Source organism: Doryrhamphus excisus, unplaced genomic scaffold, assembly GCF_037039965.1.
Source record: "Doryrhamphus excisus strain RoL-2023G ecotype Guam unplaced genomic scaffold, RoL_Dexc_Guam_v1.1 HiC_scaffold_24, whole genome shotgun sequence".
Classification (NCBI taxonomy): Eukaryota; Metazoa; Chordata; class Actinopteri; order Syngnathiformes; family Syngnathidae; genus Doryrhamphus; species Doryrhamphus excisus.
Genome location: NW_027621862.1, coordinates 2,575,363 through 2,591,457, shown reverse-complemented (window position 1 = coordinate 2,591,457; position 16,095 = coordinate 2,575,363). Strand labels below are relative to the sequence as shown.

General features: G+C 37.4%; 1 protein-coding gene across 1 annotated transcript; it reads right to left on the bottom strand.

Annotated features, from left to right (window-relative positions):
- Positions 1–3,083: 3,083 nt before the first annotated feature.
- nhlrc2 (NHL repeat containing 2) lies at positions 3,084–15,681 on the bottom strand. The gene is made up of 12 exons (XM_058061712.2): positions 15,496–15,681; positions 14,994–15,146; positions 12,508–12,557; positions 11,188–11,593; positions 9,096–9,217; positions 8,877–9,006; positions 7,613–7,706; positions 7,263–7,494; positions 5,459–5,581; positions 5,193–5,402; positions 4,912–5,119; positions 3,084–3,699 (listed from the first exon to the last, which is right to left on the bottom strand). The coding sequence occupies exons 1-12, from the start codon at positions 15,656–15,658 to the stop codon at positions 3,443–3,445; spliced, it is 2,148 nt and encodes a 715-aa protein (XP_057917695.2). The 5' UTR covers positions 15,659–15,681; the 3' UTR covers positions 3,084–3,442.
- Positions 15,682–16,095: the final 414 nt, after the last annotated feature.

Here is a 16,095-nt window from a genome sequence, read left to right as displayed (position 1 = left end):
GCATTGATGCTAATTACCAATCAGTTCATTGGTAGGCTACTGCATTCTAAACAGTAATGCTAGCTCTGGTGCTAACTCGAGCGTATTGGTTCAATACGGTAAACAATAATGCTAACTCGATAGCATTCTGTTGCTAAACAATTCTTAATAATAATGTTAGCACAGATGCTAACTAGAGAACATTTGGGTTTATAACCAAATGTAAAATTGTCATGTTAGCTCTGATGCTAAGTATAAAGCATTTGGTTGATACACAATTGTAGACAGTAACGTTAGCATTGATGCTAATTAGCAATCAGTTCATTGGTAGGCTACTGCATTCTAAACAGTAATGCTAGCTCTGGTGCTAACTCGAGCGTATTGGTTCAATACGGTAAACAATAATGCTAACTCGATAGCATTCTGTTGCTGGACAATTCTTAATAATAATGTTAGCACAGATGCTAACGAGAGAACATTTGGGTTTATAACCAAATGTAAAATTGTCATGTTAGCTCTGATGCTAAGTATAAAGCATTTGGTTGATACACAATTGTAGACAGTAACGTTAGCATTGATGCTAATTAGCAATCAGTTGATTGGTAGGCTACTGCATTCTAAACAGTAATGCTAGCTCTGGTGCTAACTCGAGCGTATTGGTTCAATACGGTAAACAATAATGCTAACTCGATAGCATTCTGTTGCTAGACAATTGTTAATAATAATGTTAGCACAGATGCTAACTAGAGAACATTTGGGTTTATAACCAAATGTAAAAATATAATGTTAGCTCTGATGCTAAGTATAAAGCATTTGGTTGATACACAATTGTAGACAGTAAAGTTAGCATTGACGCTAATTAGCAATCAGCTGATTGGTAGGCTACCCCATTTGAACCAGTAATGCTAGCTCTGGTGCTAACTCAAGCGTATTGGTTGGTTCAGTATCGTAAACAATAATGCTAACTCGATAGCATTCTGTTGCTAGACAATTCTTAATAATAATGTTAGCACAGATGCTAACTCGAGAACATTTGGGTTTACACCCAAATGTTAAATTGTAATGTTAGCTCTGATGCTAAGTAAAAAGCATTTGGTTGATACACAATTGTAGACAGTAACGTTAGCATTGATGCTAATTAGCAATCAGTTGATTGGTAGGCTACCCCATTCGAACCAGTAATGCTAGCTCTGGTGCTAACTCAAGCGTATTGGTTGGTTCAATATAGTAAACAATAATGCTAACTCGTTAGCTTTCTGTCGGAAGACAATTGTGAACTGTAATGTTAATGCTAATGCTACAGAGGGGCCGTTCGTTTTAATGCTAATGCTGTGTCCAGGCTGGTCCACCATTACGACAGACGACTCAAGCAGGCAATTTGGGGTTGCTATGGAAACGACAGTACGAGCCTATGGGACATTAACACCATTTCCGGGTGCTCTTTTGACATCAAATTTGTACATATTGTTGCTTTACGTAGTATTATATTTGTATTACTTCAGATACAAGGTCAAGAAATAAATACTTTGTAAATTGGGAGGACCGACTGGCCCACTTAGTCCAGTCCCGCCCTTAAAGACATTAGTTGCATAAATAAATAAATGATCATATCTGAAGTAGCAGGAGTCATTGTGAACAATAAATGTCAGAGAGCCTTAACGGCATTAAAGCTGTGATGTCATGGAGTGCTTTTAGATATGAAAATCAAGCTTTTACACAAATGGACTACGGCATCACAAACAATGCTGACCTCATTCATCAGCCGACATGAGCCCACACGGGGCTGGAGTGCACTTTTCTTTTTTTTTGGTTGGTTAAAAACCAAGCGCTACCGTGAAACCTCTGAAGTCGAGCGAGCTGGACTCGAGATGGACACTTTGTGAAAAATGTTGAGCAAATGATTTGAAATGATTTTTATTTTATTTTCCCCCAAATAGCATGTCAGCACTTGAGGGTTTCGCTGCTTAAATGTGTCTTTATATTACGTTCTTATTTTTACACTTGCATGATTTGTTGAAAAATGTTGTAAATTGGTCATAGTTTGACCATGGAACAGACTATTCTTTTCCCATTATTTCCTATGTGTTCAATTCAGATGGGATTTTTATAACGATAATAATAATAAAAATAAATAAAAATAATAATAAATTATTATTATTATTATTTTTAAATATATTATTATTATTATTATTATTATTATTATTATTATCTCACATAATTATAATAATATATTATTATTATAATTTTGCATAATATAATCACAATAATAACAATTATTAGTATTATTATAATTATGCATAATATAATAAGAATTTGATCATAATTATATTATTATTATTATTATTATTATTTATTATAATTATGCATAATATAATATTTTTATTATGATTATGAATAACTATAACAATAGTAACAATATTTTATTATTATGATTATTATGCATAACTATAATAATAATATAATATAATTATGTGAGATAATAATAATCATCATCACCATACTCATAATAATATTTATTATTATGATTATGATTAATAATAATCAATCATAATCATAATAATATTTTATTATTATGATTATGATTAATAATAATCAATCATAATCATAATAATATTTTATTATATTATTATGATTATGATTGTTATCTCACATAACTATATTATACTATTATAATTATGCATAATAAAATAATAATAATGTTTTATTATTATGATTATGCATAATTATAATAATTACAATATTTTTATTATTATGATGATTATGCATAATTATAAAATAATATAATATAATTATGTGAGATCATGCATAATAATCATAATAAAATATTAATATTATTATTATAATTATGCATAATTATAATAATATATTCTAATTATGTGAGATAATAACAATAATAATATTTTATTATTATGATGATGATTATTATTATCTCACATAATTATAATATTATATTATTATTACAATTATGCATAATTATAATAATTATTATTATGCATAATTATGATAACAATATTTTTATTATTATGATTATTATGCATAGTTATAATAATAATATAATTATGTGAGATAATAATAATAATAATAATTTTATTATTATGATTATTATTCAATCCGAAGACAGCTGGGATAGGCTCCAGCACCCCTGCGACCCTCGTGAGGATAAGCGGTAGAAAATGAATGAATGAATGAATTATTCAACCTGAGAGGTTCCACTGTGTATTATTTATGGAAGAGCGATGGTGTCCAAAGTGCAGCCCATGAGCCATTTTTGTTCATTGTAAAAAATAAAATATATTCATAATTAATAAGATATTACTAGATAAGACCCTAATCCGCTTTGTCAGCTGTTTTGCCCATATACGTAGCTTAGCATGTACTAAACAACGTCGGATCAATTCTAGCATCTTTAATGTACAAAATTGAGCAAAAATTTGGTGTAAAAAAAAATGTGAGCGCTCCCGTTTTAGAAGGAATGAGTTAACGCAATATTGACCTCGCCCACGGCCGGAGTGAGACTTATCTCAAGAGGTTGCAAGAAAGACGCCGCTCTCATGGTGCAGGCTGACCCCACCGCCGTGCAGAAGTACACCCAGACGCTCAGCCTGAGGCCCGCTTGGAGTTTCTTTGGAACTTCCGGGAGTTTGGCGGAGATGCTAAGTGGCTTTGACAGATCGGTGATGTTGCCGCTAACGACCTGACCGTCCAGCAGCCACTCGTCACCTGTGGGCAAACAGGAAGTGACTTATGAGACAATGGAGTGATGTTGAACCGTGACGCACCAAACTCTACAGAGAAAGCGCTGATGAACGAGGTTGATTCCTACGTGGGTGTCCCGGGAGAGACGCAATTCAGCTCTGGCTTTGCCATTCCGTTCAAATTCCCGCTGTAGCGCGATTCCATCAGCTTAAGTCCAGACCGAGCAGGAGTCGGAGCGCAGAGGCTCACGTAACATAAGCCTGGGAGCTAATTATGTCCGAGCGAGACTCGGCCGCACTCTTATCAGAAACCTTTCCGAAAATAGCGGGTTGATAGTGCCAACGAAAATGTTCCAAACTGAGAGGACCGTTTAAATTAAATTAAATTAAATTAAATTAAATTAAATTAAATTAAATTAAATTAAATTAAATTAAATTAAATTAAATTAAATTAAATTAAATTAAATTAAATTAAATTAAATTTTTGGTTGGGACACGATTGTAGACAATAACGTTAGCATTGATGCTAATTAGCAAGCAGTTGATCGGTAGGCTACCCCATTCCAACCGCTAGTAATGCTAGCTCTGGTGCTAACTCGAGCGCATCGGTTGGTTCGATACAGTGAACAATAATGCTAACTCGATAGCATTCTGTTGCTCGACAATTCTAAATAATAATGTTAGCATCTGTGCTAACATTGGGTTTACACCTAAATGTAAAATTGTAATGTTAGCGCTGATGCTAACTTGAGATCATTTAACTCTCAACAGTGATGTTAGCTCTGATGCAAAGTATAAAGCATTTGGTTGATACACAATTGTAGACAGTAACGTTAGCATTGACGCTAATTAGCAATCAGTTGATTGGTAGGCTTCCCCATTCTAACCGCTAGTAATGCTAGCTCTGGTGCTAACTCAAGCACATTGGTTGGTTCGATACGGTAAACAATAATGCTAACTCGATAGCTATTTAAAATTAAACCTAAAACTAAAACTAAAACTAAAACTAAAATTAAAATTAAAATTGTTTGAAGATGAACTATATCAGCAAGTTGAAGTATTTGTGATTTTAGAAATAAGGAGTTAGTATGTTCTCTGTAGGCGGCATTATGAATTATCCTTACTGGCCTTTTTTGCAGTACATTTAGCAAGTGAAGATTGTTTTTATAGTTATTAGCCCATATTTCCACACCATAAGCAAGATATGGTAGAACCAGAGAGCAATAATGTGACTTACCTTCAGCCGAGACAGCCCAGCAGCTGGGCGCCTCCTGTGTGAGTTTGGCTCCTTCCGGTAGAGACAACGCGAGTGACACGGCGAGGGTCTGCCCCGCGCTTACCGATTGTAGCGGCATGTCTATCATGGCAGCCCCTTTGGGCAGCTTGGGGGCTTTTGCGGCTGCTTTGGGTTTCGGTGCGTCTGTGTAGTCTCCAGAAACAGGCAACTGAGAGGGAAGAAGATGCTAGAGTTGAAAAGGAGGTGACGTGAAAATAGATGATGAATATAAGATCTGTCACCAGCGACACAGTGTTGGAGTGGAGGTCCAGCACTTTGATGAGGTGGTTGTTGGTATCGGCCACGTAGAGCAGCTTGCCACCGGCGCCCACGCAGATTCCACCCGGTTCATTGAAGCTGGAATTGCTGAACTCAGGACCAAGGGTGTTTCCAGCTTCTCCTGTCCCGGCTAAGGTGGTGCACTGCTTTGTCTTTGGATCCACAACCTTAATCTGTACACACAACAATGCTATCAATGGCTGAAATCACAAACAAGGCATCTTCTCACCTTGTGGTTGTAGGAGTCGACCACATACAGCAAACTCTCCTCCCGAGACCAGGCCACTCCGAGTGGATGCTGCAGCTTGGCGTCCACCCCCTTCCCATCCACATCTCCAAAAGCAAAGAGATTCTGATTTAAATGAGAAAATAAATAAATGTGACACATTTTAAATGATACATCATTCTATTTATGATATGGATCATTTTCATATTATGGCGGAGAACATGAAAAATCCCACTTATCACAAAGTCTTATTATAAAAGGCAGAGATTGCTTCACACCACATAATACAAAATTATAACAGCATATCAAACAAGTAATTTGCATCGGAACTGAAATAGGAACGCCATTCACAGAATGTCACCAGTAACAAAAGTTAATTTTGTTACGAGACAGAATATTCCACAAATCACCACATTTTGCTCGAGGGAATGCGATTTGATTTAGGAAGTGTTACATCATCTTGACGCTAAATAAAAAGGTTAAAAAAAACTTTGAATGCGGCGCAACAACAAAGATGCATTACATAATAATACTCCACAATAGTATTATACAACTATGTCTTTATTAGAATTAAAAGCCTGTCTTAATACTACTTGTCAATTATTGTAAATCATTGTAAGATGATCATAATAGTTTGCATACATTAAGGAGACGGACGTAAACGTTAGCAACACTAGCATAGCTATGTGAGCTACAGTGCTACCATTACACTCCCATTTTAAACAGTGACATCATGCTATGTTAGCCTATTTGTTGAAAGACAACCACATCTGGAACTGAGTTAGCAACGCTTTATTTTAAAATGTGTAGCGAAGCCTGTTTTTTTTACAGGGTGGCTTCATCTAGCTAGGGGCGTGTCAGAGGCGGTACCATGACCGTGAGGAAGGTTTTTCCTTAAAGATGTTATGAAAAGTGGTTAGCTCGCAGGCATCGCAGCTAGGAGACCCAAGTTCAATTCCACCCCATGCATGCGTGGGTTTTCTACGGTTACTCCGGTTTCCTCCCACATTCCAAAAAAACATGCTAGGTTAATTAGCGACTCCAAATTGTCCATAGGTATGGATGTGAGTGTGAATGGTTGTTTGTCTATATGTGCCCTGTGATTGGCTGGCCACCAGTCCAGGTGCCACCAGCTGGGATAGGCTCCAGCACCAACCGCGACTCTCGTGAGGATAAGCGGAAGAAAATGAATAAATGAATGTTATAAAAAGTGGTTAGCGCGCAGGCATCACAGCTTGGAGACCCGAGTTCAATTCCACTCTCGGCCATCTCTGTGTGGAGTTTGCATGTTCTCCCCGTGCATGCGTGGGTTTTCTCCGGGTACTCCGGTTTCCTCCCACATTCCAAAAACATTCCAAAAGACAGCTGGGATAGGCTCCAGCACCCCTGCGACACTCACAAAAATGAATGAATGAATGAATGAATAAAAATGGCTGCTGGAATGTAAATACATATACTACATATATAGCTACAGTACTACAGTAAGAGTATTGTGCCACATCAACCAGACAATACACTACCAATGTATGATGCAGAATATTAACCAACTACTATGCAAGCTCAAAAGACTCAGTAAGTGGTATGAATGTGAGTGTGAATGGTTGTTTGTCTATATGTGCCCTGTGATTGGCTGGCTGGCCACCAGTTCGGGGTGTACCCCGCCTCCCACCTGAAGACAGCTGGGATAGGCTCCAGAAATGTCAACTAGAAATATGTGCAATAGAAGAGTTATTAACTTATATATTTGTGTATATGTATGTACAGCTACATAAGGTCAGGTGACTAAAGTATTCAAACCAGCACCCACCAGGGGGTCTCTCTCGCCACCGACGAGCAGCTTGACCGCACCGTCCTTCAGCGCTAGCGTGCGCACGGTGCTGCTTTCGCTGTCGGCCACAAAGAGGCAGCTCCAGGGCTCCTCGGGGGCCGCAGCCAGGCCTGACGGTTGGGCGAAGCCGGCCTTGTGCGGGTAGGCGTTGTTGCGGTTCTCCTCGCTGCCGCTACCCGCCCACCGCACGCACGTACCGGCCTTGGAGTCGCTGTAAGGAACACTTGGATGAGTGCGGTGTGGAGGAACTTACTCTTTACAATTATTTTATTTGTGTATTAAGGACTGAATTATGTAGTTTTTTATAATCATGGCCTGGTTGCTCTCACCTTCCTTTGGGTAGTTTGCCATCTGCTAGGAACAAAGCCCAAATCTGGTGGGTTCCTGCCATCGCCACCCACAGCACGTTGTCCTCTACACCACCTATACACACACACACACACACATATACACAACCAGAAAAAGTTTGTCACCCCATCCGGCTTGTCCTCCATGTCCCCTTCAATGACACCGTCTCTAACATTTATGCCAAAATATTCAAGAGTTGATTTTAATCCTTATACAGGTACAAAAACTTCTATGACATCATCATATTCAAAACGCTTATTTTAAATCAGTCTAACATAACATATTATAAAAATGAGGAATTTGAAAAATGGCTGCACGGTGGTCGAGTGGTTAGCGCGCACGTCTCACAGCTAGGGGACCCGAGTTCGATTCCACCCGCGTCCATCTCTGTGTGGAGTTTGTTTTTGTTTTTTTTAATACATATTTTGTATTAATGGAAAATAAGTTATTTGTGATCATTAAAACATATTTTACTAAATAAAACTAAAAAAAAATAATTATGTTTATGTTTTTTAATAAATATTTTGTATTAATGGAAAATTTGAAATAATGGATTCATGGAAAATAAGTTATTTGTGGTCATTAAAAAAACATATTTTACTAAATAAAACTAAAAAAAAAATAATTATGTTTTTAATAGTTTTTTTAATAAATATTTTGTATTAATGGAAATGTGTATTAATGGATTCATGGACAATAAGTTTTTTGTGGTTATTTAAACAAAACATTAAATTAAATTGCGGCTGAAATTGAGGCCTCACAGCTAAGAGACATGAGTTTGATTCCTTCCTTTCAGCAAATAAATCACCTCCATCCAACCCTGTCGTCTACTCGTTCCTGATCCTATCCATCCTGGTCACTCCCAATGAGAACCTCAGCATCCTCATCTCTGCTACCTGCTGTTTTTTAAGGACGTACTGCAAACATGTATTGTAAAAAAAAAATGCTTTGCAAGTTCTGCGATTGGGTGGCGACCAGTCCAGGGTTCGATTCCACCCTCGGCCATCTCTGTATGGAGTTTGCATGCTAGGTTAATTAGCAACTCCAAATTGTCCATAGGGATGGATGTGAGTGTGAATGGTTGTTTGTCTATATGTGCCCTGTGATTGGCTGGCCACCAGTCCAGGGTGTACCCCCGCCTCTCGCCCGAAGACAGCTGGGATAGGCTCCAGCACCCCCGCGACCCTCGTGAGGATAAGCGGTAGAAAATGAATGAATGAATGAATTTCCGGTTGGAGGACTCACCAGCAGAGCCAAGTGTCACATCCCAAGGAGAGCTGATTGGCTGTTGATCTCCCATAGCCCCGCCCGCTTTGTCCGTGCCTTGGATGCCGAGGCCAGCTAGCGTGCTGACCCGCCCCTCCAATAGGTCGATCTAGTTTGATAGATACACGAGCATTAGCTGGTAGACAAAACCACTTATAGAGGAATAATAATCATAGAATCCAGTTTCGGTGCGGAGACCTTTCGGATTAGGTGGTTCTCAGTGTCGGCCACGTACACCACATCGTTCTTCATGGCGACACCCTGAGGGGCATTGAAGGACGCTTCGGAGAAGGTGCCATCTTGCCGTCCACTTTCAGGCCCTGCACACAAAAAAGCACAATGAAGAATTATGAGTAGAAAAAAAGTAGTAAAAAAAGTAGCAAAACAAAACCCAATAAATTTTCAATCAAAACCAAGCAGAGGAGACCAGGGTTCAATTCCACCCTCGGCGATCTCTGTGTGGAGTTTGCATGTTCTCCCCGTGTTTTCTCCGGGTACTCCGGTTTCCTCCCACATTCCAAAAAACATGCTAGGTTAATTAGCGACTCCAAATTGTCCATAGGTATGAATGTGAGTGTGAATGGTTGTTTGTCTATATGTGCCCTGTGATTGGCTGGCCACCAGTCCAGGGTGTACCCCGCCTCTCGCCCGAAGACAGCTAGGATAGGCTCCAGCACCCCCGTGACACACTAATAAAAATGTCTGCTGGAATGTAAATACATATACTGCATATATAGCTACAGTACTACAGTATTAGAGTATTGTGCCATATCAACCAGACAATACACTACCAATGTATGATGCAGAATATTAACCAACTACTATGCGAGCTCAAAAGACTCAGTAAGTAGTATGAATGTGAGTGTGAATGGTTGTTTGTCTATATGTGCCCTGTGATTGGCTGGCCACCAGTCCAGGGTGGACCCCGCCTCTCGCCAAAGACAGCTGGGATAGGCTCCAGCACCCCCTTGCGACGCTTGTGAGGAAAAAGCGGTAGAAAAATGAATCAATGAAAAAACCCAGCAATACAAACTGAAATCTTAGCAAAAATGTTAAAAAAAAATAAATACACGTGAGTTAAAAATGACATTTTCAATTTAGTACAAACCTGCCAACATGTAGAAATTTATAGTACTCAACGTGCAATTTGACTCTTCTTTCAGTTTCAAGTACAGTCTGAACATTTCTGCCCCTTGGGGGGAGCATGACAGAAAATAATGAAGCATCGCTGACATATAGCAATGCTATATAAATGTTTTAAAAATGTCACAAAATGTCCTAAGCACCTCCAAATTAAAGCTAAAAAAAAAAATCTGTGTGACGATGAAGTAAACCAACACCAAAAAGTCCAACTCCACTTGTGTTTGCTTTTCAAAAAAAAAAAACAAACACAATCCACTGAATGAGCGAAGCTTACAGAAATAATAAAAAAAAAATCCCATTGGGCATTTTTGTCTTCGTAATGGAGGTCAGTGCCAGTTCCCAGCGTGTACACGGCCAGGACGCCGCCAACTTTGTACGTTGGTCTGGGAACAGCACCGACGAGCATGTGGCTCCTCTGAGGCTTTTTGAAGCTTGGGAATGAGCTAAAAATATCTATAACGTCCTGTTTTTTTTTTTTTTTTTTTTTTAAATATGACACAGTCAAAGTGCTCAGTTTGAAGGGCTCTGCGGAATGTAGGGCAGTGGTCTCAAACATGCGGCCCGCGGGCCAAATGTGGCACGCAGGACACTAGTTTGAGGCCCACGCCTTGATATGAAAGTTTGATATGGATGCTGTATGGTATCATGTACCCAGAAAAAATTATTACGTTTGATTCATGTTCATGTTAAAGGTTAAATAACTGTTAATAGTTATCCTCCCTATCCGTGTGGAAGTGGTAAGTTTTTGGCTATTTAAGTTTAAAGGAAATAACTTGAAGGCTACCGTTTAGGTCGCTAGTTCTCTAGTTTGCGAGTTAGCATGTGTCTCAAGACCCTGCAGTTGCGCAATATGTTGTAAATAAAAAGAGTATAAATGTGACTATAGTCGTGTTTTGTCATGTCTACAGGGCTCTAATAATGCTTTGTTCATTTTAATCTGAAAAAAAATATTTGTCTACCCACCAACTATATGTGGTTTCTTAAGTTTTTATTATTATTATTTATTTATTACTGATTGATTGATTTTCTTTATTCAGTCTCACCCAGACCCGAGCTCCAGTGGCCCCCAAGTAAATTGAGTTTGAGACCCCTGATGTAGGGTGTTACATGAGGGGAGGGGAATAGACAGAATACCAGCATGTCTTACCGCCAATGATGTGTAAAAGCTGACCAGTAGGGGACGCCACCACAATTCGATGATGCCCCGTGTCAGCGATGGCCAACTTGTTGCTGCCATGGTCCATGCAGACCTTCCCGGGGAAGGACAGGATGCTGGGAGGTAGAGAATCCCGGTACAGCGTGACCCCAACCGGGTGCTCCTCCAGCAGCTTTTTCTCCCGGTAGTAACGGAGGCTCATGTCGGTGAAAAGTGTCAAAGCGTCGCGGTGGCCTTCGCCCACCAAGGAGAAGAGCAGGTTGCCACGGGGTCCCACCAGCACCAGCGTGGGCCAGCACGAGACCTCCAGCCGGTGCCAGAGATGCGCTTCGCCGTCATTCACCACCGGGTGGCAGATGTTGTAACGAAGAACGGCGCTTTGGACGTTGTCCAGAACCTGAGAGGAGCACGCAATAACTTGAGTCAGAACTGCAGATGGTGTAAACTGGCGGGTCGTACCATTCTGTGTAATGCATGCCAGCAATTATTTTTAGTGTGGAATTTAGATATCTTATTATTTTTACATTGTTTGAACTAAAAAAAGGTCCGTAGTAAAAAAAATGTATTTAAATAAAAATAATTTAAAAAATTAAATAAAATTAATAATAATAATAATTATTATTATTATATTATAATATATATTATATAATATATATAATATATATAATATTAATTATATATTATAATATATTATATATATTATTAATTATATATTATTATTATAATTATATATATACATAAATAATGAAAATAAGTCTGAAAACCTCATTTTTTATTACAAATAATTTTATTCAACATACAGTATATTATTAAAATAAATATGTATTAAAAGCCAATATTAATATTATTCTAATAATAATAATAATAATAATAATGTGGCTAGCGTTCACTTTCGTGTTATTATTTTTATATTAATTTAACTAAAAAAGGTCCGTAATAAAAAATAAATAAAAATAATTACAAAAATAAAATAAAAATGAATAAATATTAAATATGTTATATTATAATAATATAATAATTATTATATTATTATAATATATATATATATTATATCATATATATAATGTATATATATATTATTAATTATATATTATAATATCTTATATATTTATACTATCAATTATATATTATTATTATAATTATATATATAAATAATGAAAATAAGTCTGAAAACCTCATTATTTTTTTATTATTACAAATAATAATTTTATTCAACATACAGTATATTATTAAAATAAATATGTATTAAAATCCTATATTAATATTATTCTAATAATAATAATAATAATAATGTGGCTAGCGTTCACTTACCTTTTCATTAGGAAATTTGGCTGAATGTACCCCAACAATGACGAGTCCATCTGAGAGAAAAAATTAAAAAAAAAAAGAAAAGGACACTTTAGTCATCTTCCAGGATGTCAAATCCAAATACTTCCACATCTTAATTGCTTAAAAACTGCTGAAAATACCACATAGAAACATTCTTCTCACTCATGACTTACATGAATAGTCTGATGGTGTCAGTCAAATCCTTTCAGTCAATTAAGGTCAACCACTCCACTCCAGGCATGAATGTCACGATGTGTGTGTTTTTAATAGAGGTGGTGACACCATTAAGCAACCAAATGAACCTGATAACCTTTTGTGAAAAGGGAGCCATGAGTTGGGGATTATGTAACAACACCAGCCAATAAACAGCACTCTATCGCTATGGCTGTTAACTATTAGTGGGAAGAACACCAATGTTGCAGCTTGTACCGCCTTAACTTTAAATTATTTAAAGTTATTTATATTATTATTTATATAACTAGAAATTATTTGAGGTCATCTATTTATTCTCCACATTATTATTTATTATTATACGGGAGCCAGGCAATGACATTTCGTTGGCAATTTCACTGCTGTGTTATTGTGCAATGACAATAAAGAAAGTCTATATATCTATATCTAAAAAAAAAACTTTAGGCCCTCTATATATTTCATTTTTCATGTCTTTTTAAAAAAATAACTCCCCTTATTCTGGTAAGACAACCTCAGAAAAACCTCGGATTTTTTTTTTAAAAAAACAACCTAAATTGTATTATGGAAAGCAGGAAGTGAACAAATGTAATTGTTACTGATTGTAAAAGTACCAGATTTTATAACATTTAATAAGGTCGTGGGGGGTGCTGGAGCCTATCCCAGCTGTCTTCTTCATGCGAGAGGCGGGGTACACCCTGGACTGGTGGCCAACCAGCCAATCACAGGGCACATATAGACAAACAACCATTCACACTCACATTCATACCTATGGACAATTTGGAGTCGCTAATTAACCTAGCATGTTTTTGGAATGTGGGAGGAAACCGGAGTACCCGGCGGAGCGCTAACCACTCGTCCACCGTGCAGCCCATGTTGTGTGAGTAATATTATTATAATGATATTGTAAGTACATTACTGTATAATGTATGCCTGCAACATTTTTTTGTGTGTTTAATAACTCTTATTTGTGGTTTTTCGTCATGTGTCGGAGGGTCTTTGAACCTAACTCCTCTATCTACGTCATACAAATCTCAGACACAATGATATATGTGTAATTTTTTTTGTTTTTATGATGCCTGCAACTGCAAAAAATGGCGGTCAAAAAGACCAAATCGGTTAAGAGATTAAACAGTGTTGCCATATATGCAAATAAATCTCCTTCCCAAGATAAGCCGAGAGTTGAATAGACACAAAATGGGCATCTTCCTCCACTATGAAACCTCAATGGTCCCAACACAAACAAGCTTCCGACTTCAAAAAGTGTAACACACATTGGAATGATAATGGGTGAACAGTGTGAGTGACTGACTAGTGACTGACTAGATAGAATGTACCCATAGCCGTGCCAAAGATAAGGCCACTATAACAATGTGCAGTGGCACTGTGGTGTGTATGTGTATTTCCTGTACGTGGGTACCCGCCATCTTTCGTTTGGCATTTCAAGCTCGGACATATTTTTAGTTAGCACAGATAAAGTTCAACGTCACTGGGGTGAATCATATCAAGGTGGAATAACCATTAGGCAAACTCTGGTAATATCGCATGGAGCAAACATGTCATAAACACTCATATATTGATATATAAACTAACATAGTTTGTGGAAATGTTTATGTTATATACCAGGGGTCTCAAACACACGGCCCGCGGGCCAAATGTGGCCCGCAGGACACTAGTTTGAGGCCCTCGTCTTGATATGAAAGTTTAATGTTAGTGCGGCCCTCGCAAGTTTGATATGGATGCTGTATGGTATCATGTACCCAGAAAAAATTATTACGTTTGATTCACGTTCATGTTAAAGGTTAAATAACTGTTAATAGTTATCCTCCCTATCCGTGTGGAAGTGGTGTGTGGTGTGTCTCAAGACCCTGCAGTTGCGCAATATGTTGTAAATAAAAAGAGTATAAATGTGACTATAGTCGTGTTTTGTCATGTCTACAGGGCTCTAATAATGCTTTGTTCATTTTAATCTGAAAAAAATAATTTGTCAACCCACCAACTATATGTGGTTTCTTAAGTTTTTATTATTATTATTATATTTATTTATTACTGATTGATTTTCTTTATTCTTGATTTGTTTATTTATTTTCATCTTATTTTGTGCAGAAAAATAAAAATCGGAACCAAAGCACTGAAAAAGTTTGTATATTTTTCTGTTTTTAATAAATGCGTTTTGTTTTTTTTTTGAAAACCTGATGCGGTCCAGACCCTAGCTCCAGTGGCCCCCAGGTAAATTGAGTTTGAGACCCCTGTTATATACTATACAGATGGTACCATACCTTGGATGGAGTGCTTCTGCTCAAGGTGGTGAAGGTCCGGCAAGATGTGCATGCAGTTGATGCAGCAGTAGGTGAAGAAGTCCAACAGCACCACTTTACCTGCCAGCTCCTTTTTGAAAGACAGTGGGCCCTTCGTGTTTAGCCATTCCAGACCTACAAGAAGGATTTTTTTGTAATTGTTTTTAATGGCACCTCCATAGTTGGAGGCTTCATCGCCACACGAGCACCATCTACTGGTTTCTTGAGGTACTGCCACACAGTTTATGCATACAGATAAAACAGTTCACCGTATTATTAGTAAACAAAATGTTTATACATTGTTGCTGGCACTTAGCAGCAAAACAAAACAGTAAATTAAATTGTAAGATATATAAGTATACATAACTCAGTTACAATGGAATCCTATATACATATCTGTACATACACACTAAACATGTCTGGTCTTGTTCATGCACGTAACTTCTAGCTAGCTAAGTGCGTGTCAGATTAAATAGCAGCTAACCTGTCTCAAAGTCGCGTATCTTGAGGTCCTCCCTCTCGTCTATTTTGCTTAAATACTCGTAGACCAGCTTCTCCTTCTCCTCTTGTGTTGTGGTGTCTTCTAAAGCGCAGTCGAGCTCACTTTGAATTGGAAACAGGTTGGACAAACTGCACTCAGAAGCCATGTTTAGGGAAGACAGCCTGTTGAGTAAACCAATCATGTAGGTTCGCAGTGTTGGTTTCGACAAAGTACTAGTACTTCGATTAAAATATAATAATTAAGACTATAATATGATTCTGAATATTTTAAAGCGCAGTTACTTTTATATTTTGTGTTTGACAATGGAGTTGTTTAACAAATTAGGCCGCAAGATTATTGGAAAGTGCTGTCGCGTTTCAAGACGTGTATTTACTTAAAAAGCATTGACAGCAAGCTGTTGAGTAAACTCACTACACAGTTTCGCACTGCTGGTTTCGACGCAGGTTTTTGAAAAGGAAAAAAAAAACAAATAAAATAATAAATATCCGACTTAACAATGTAAATGGATTGTTTTTCACATTAAAGCGCATTTTTAAAATGTTATTTTTAATGTTGAAATATGTATTTAATGTCGGTAAATTA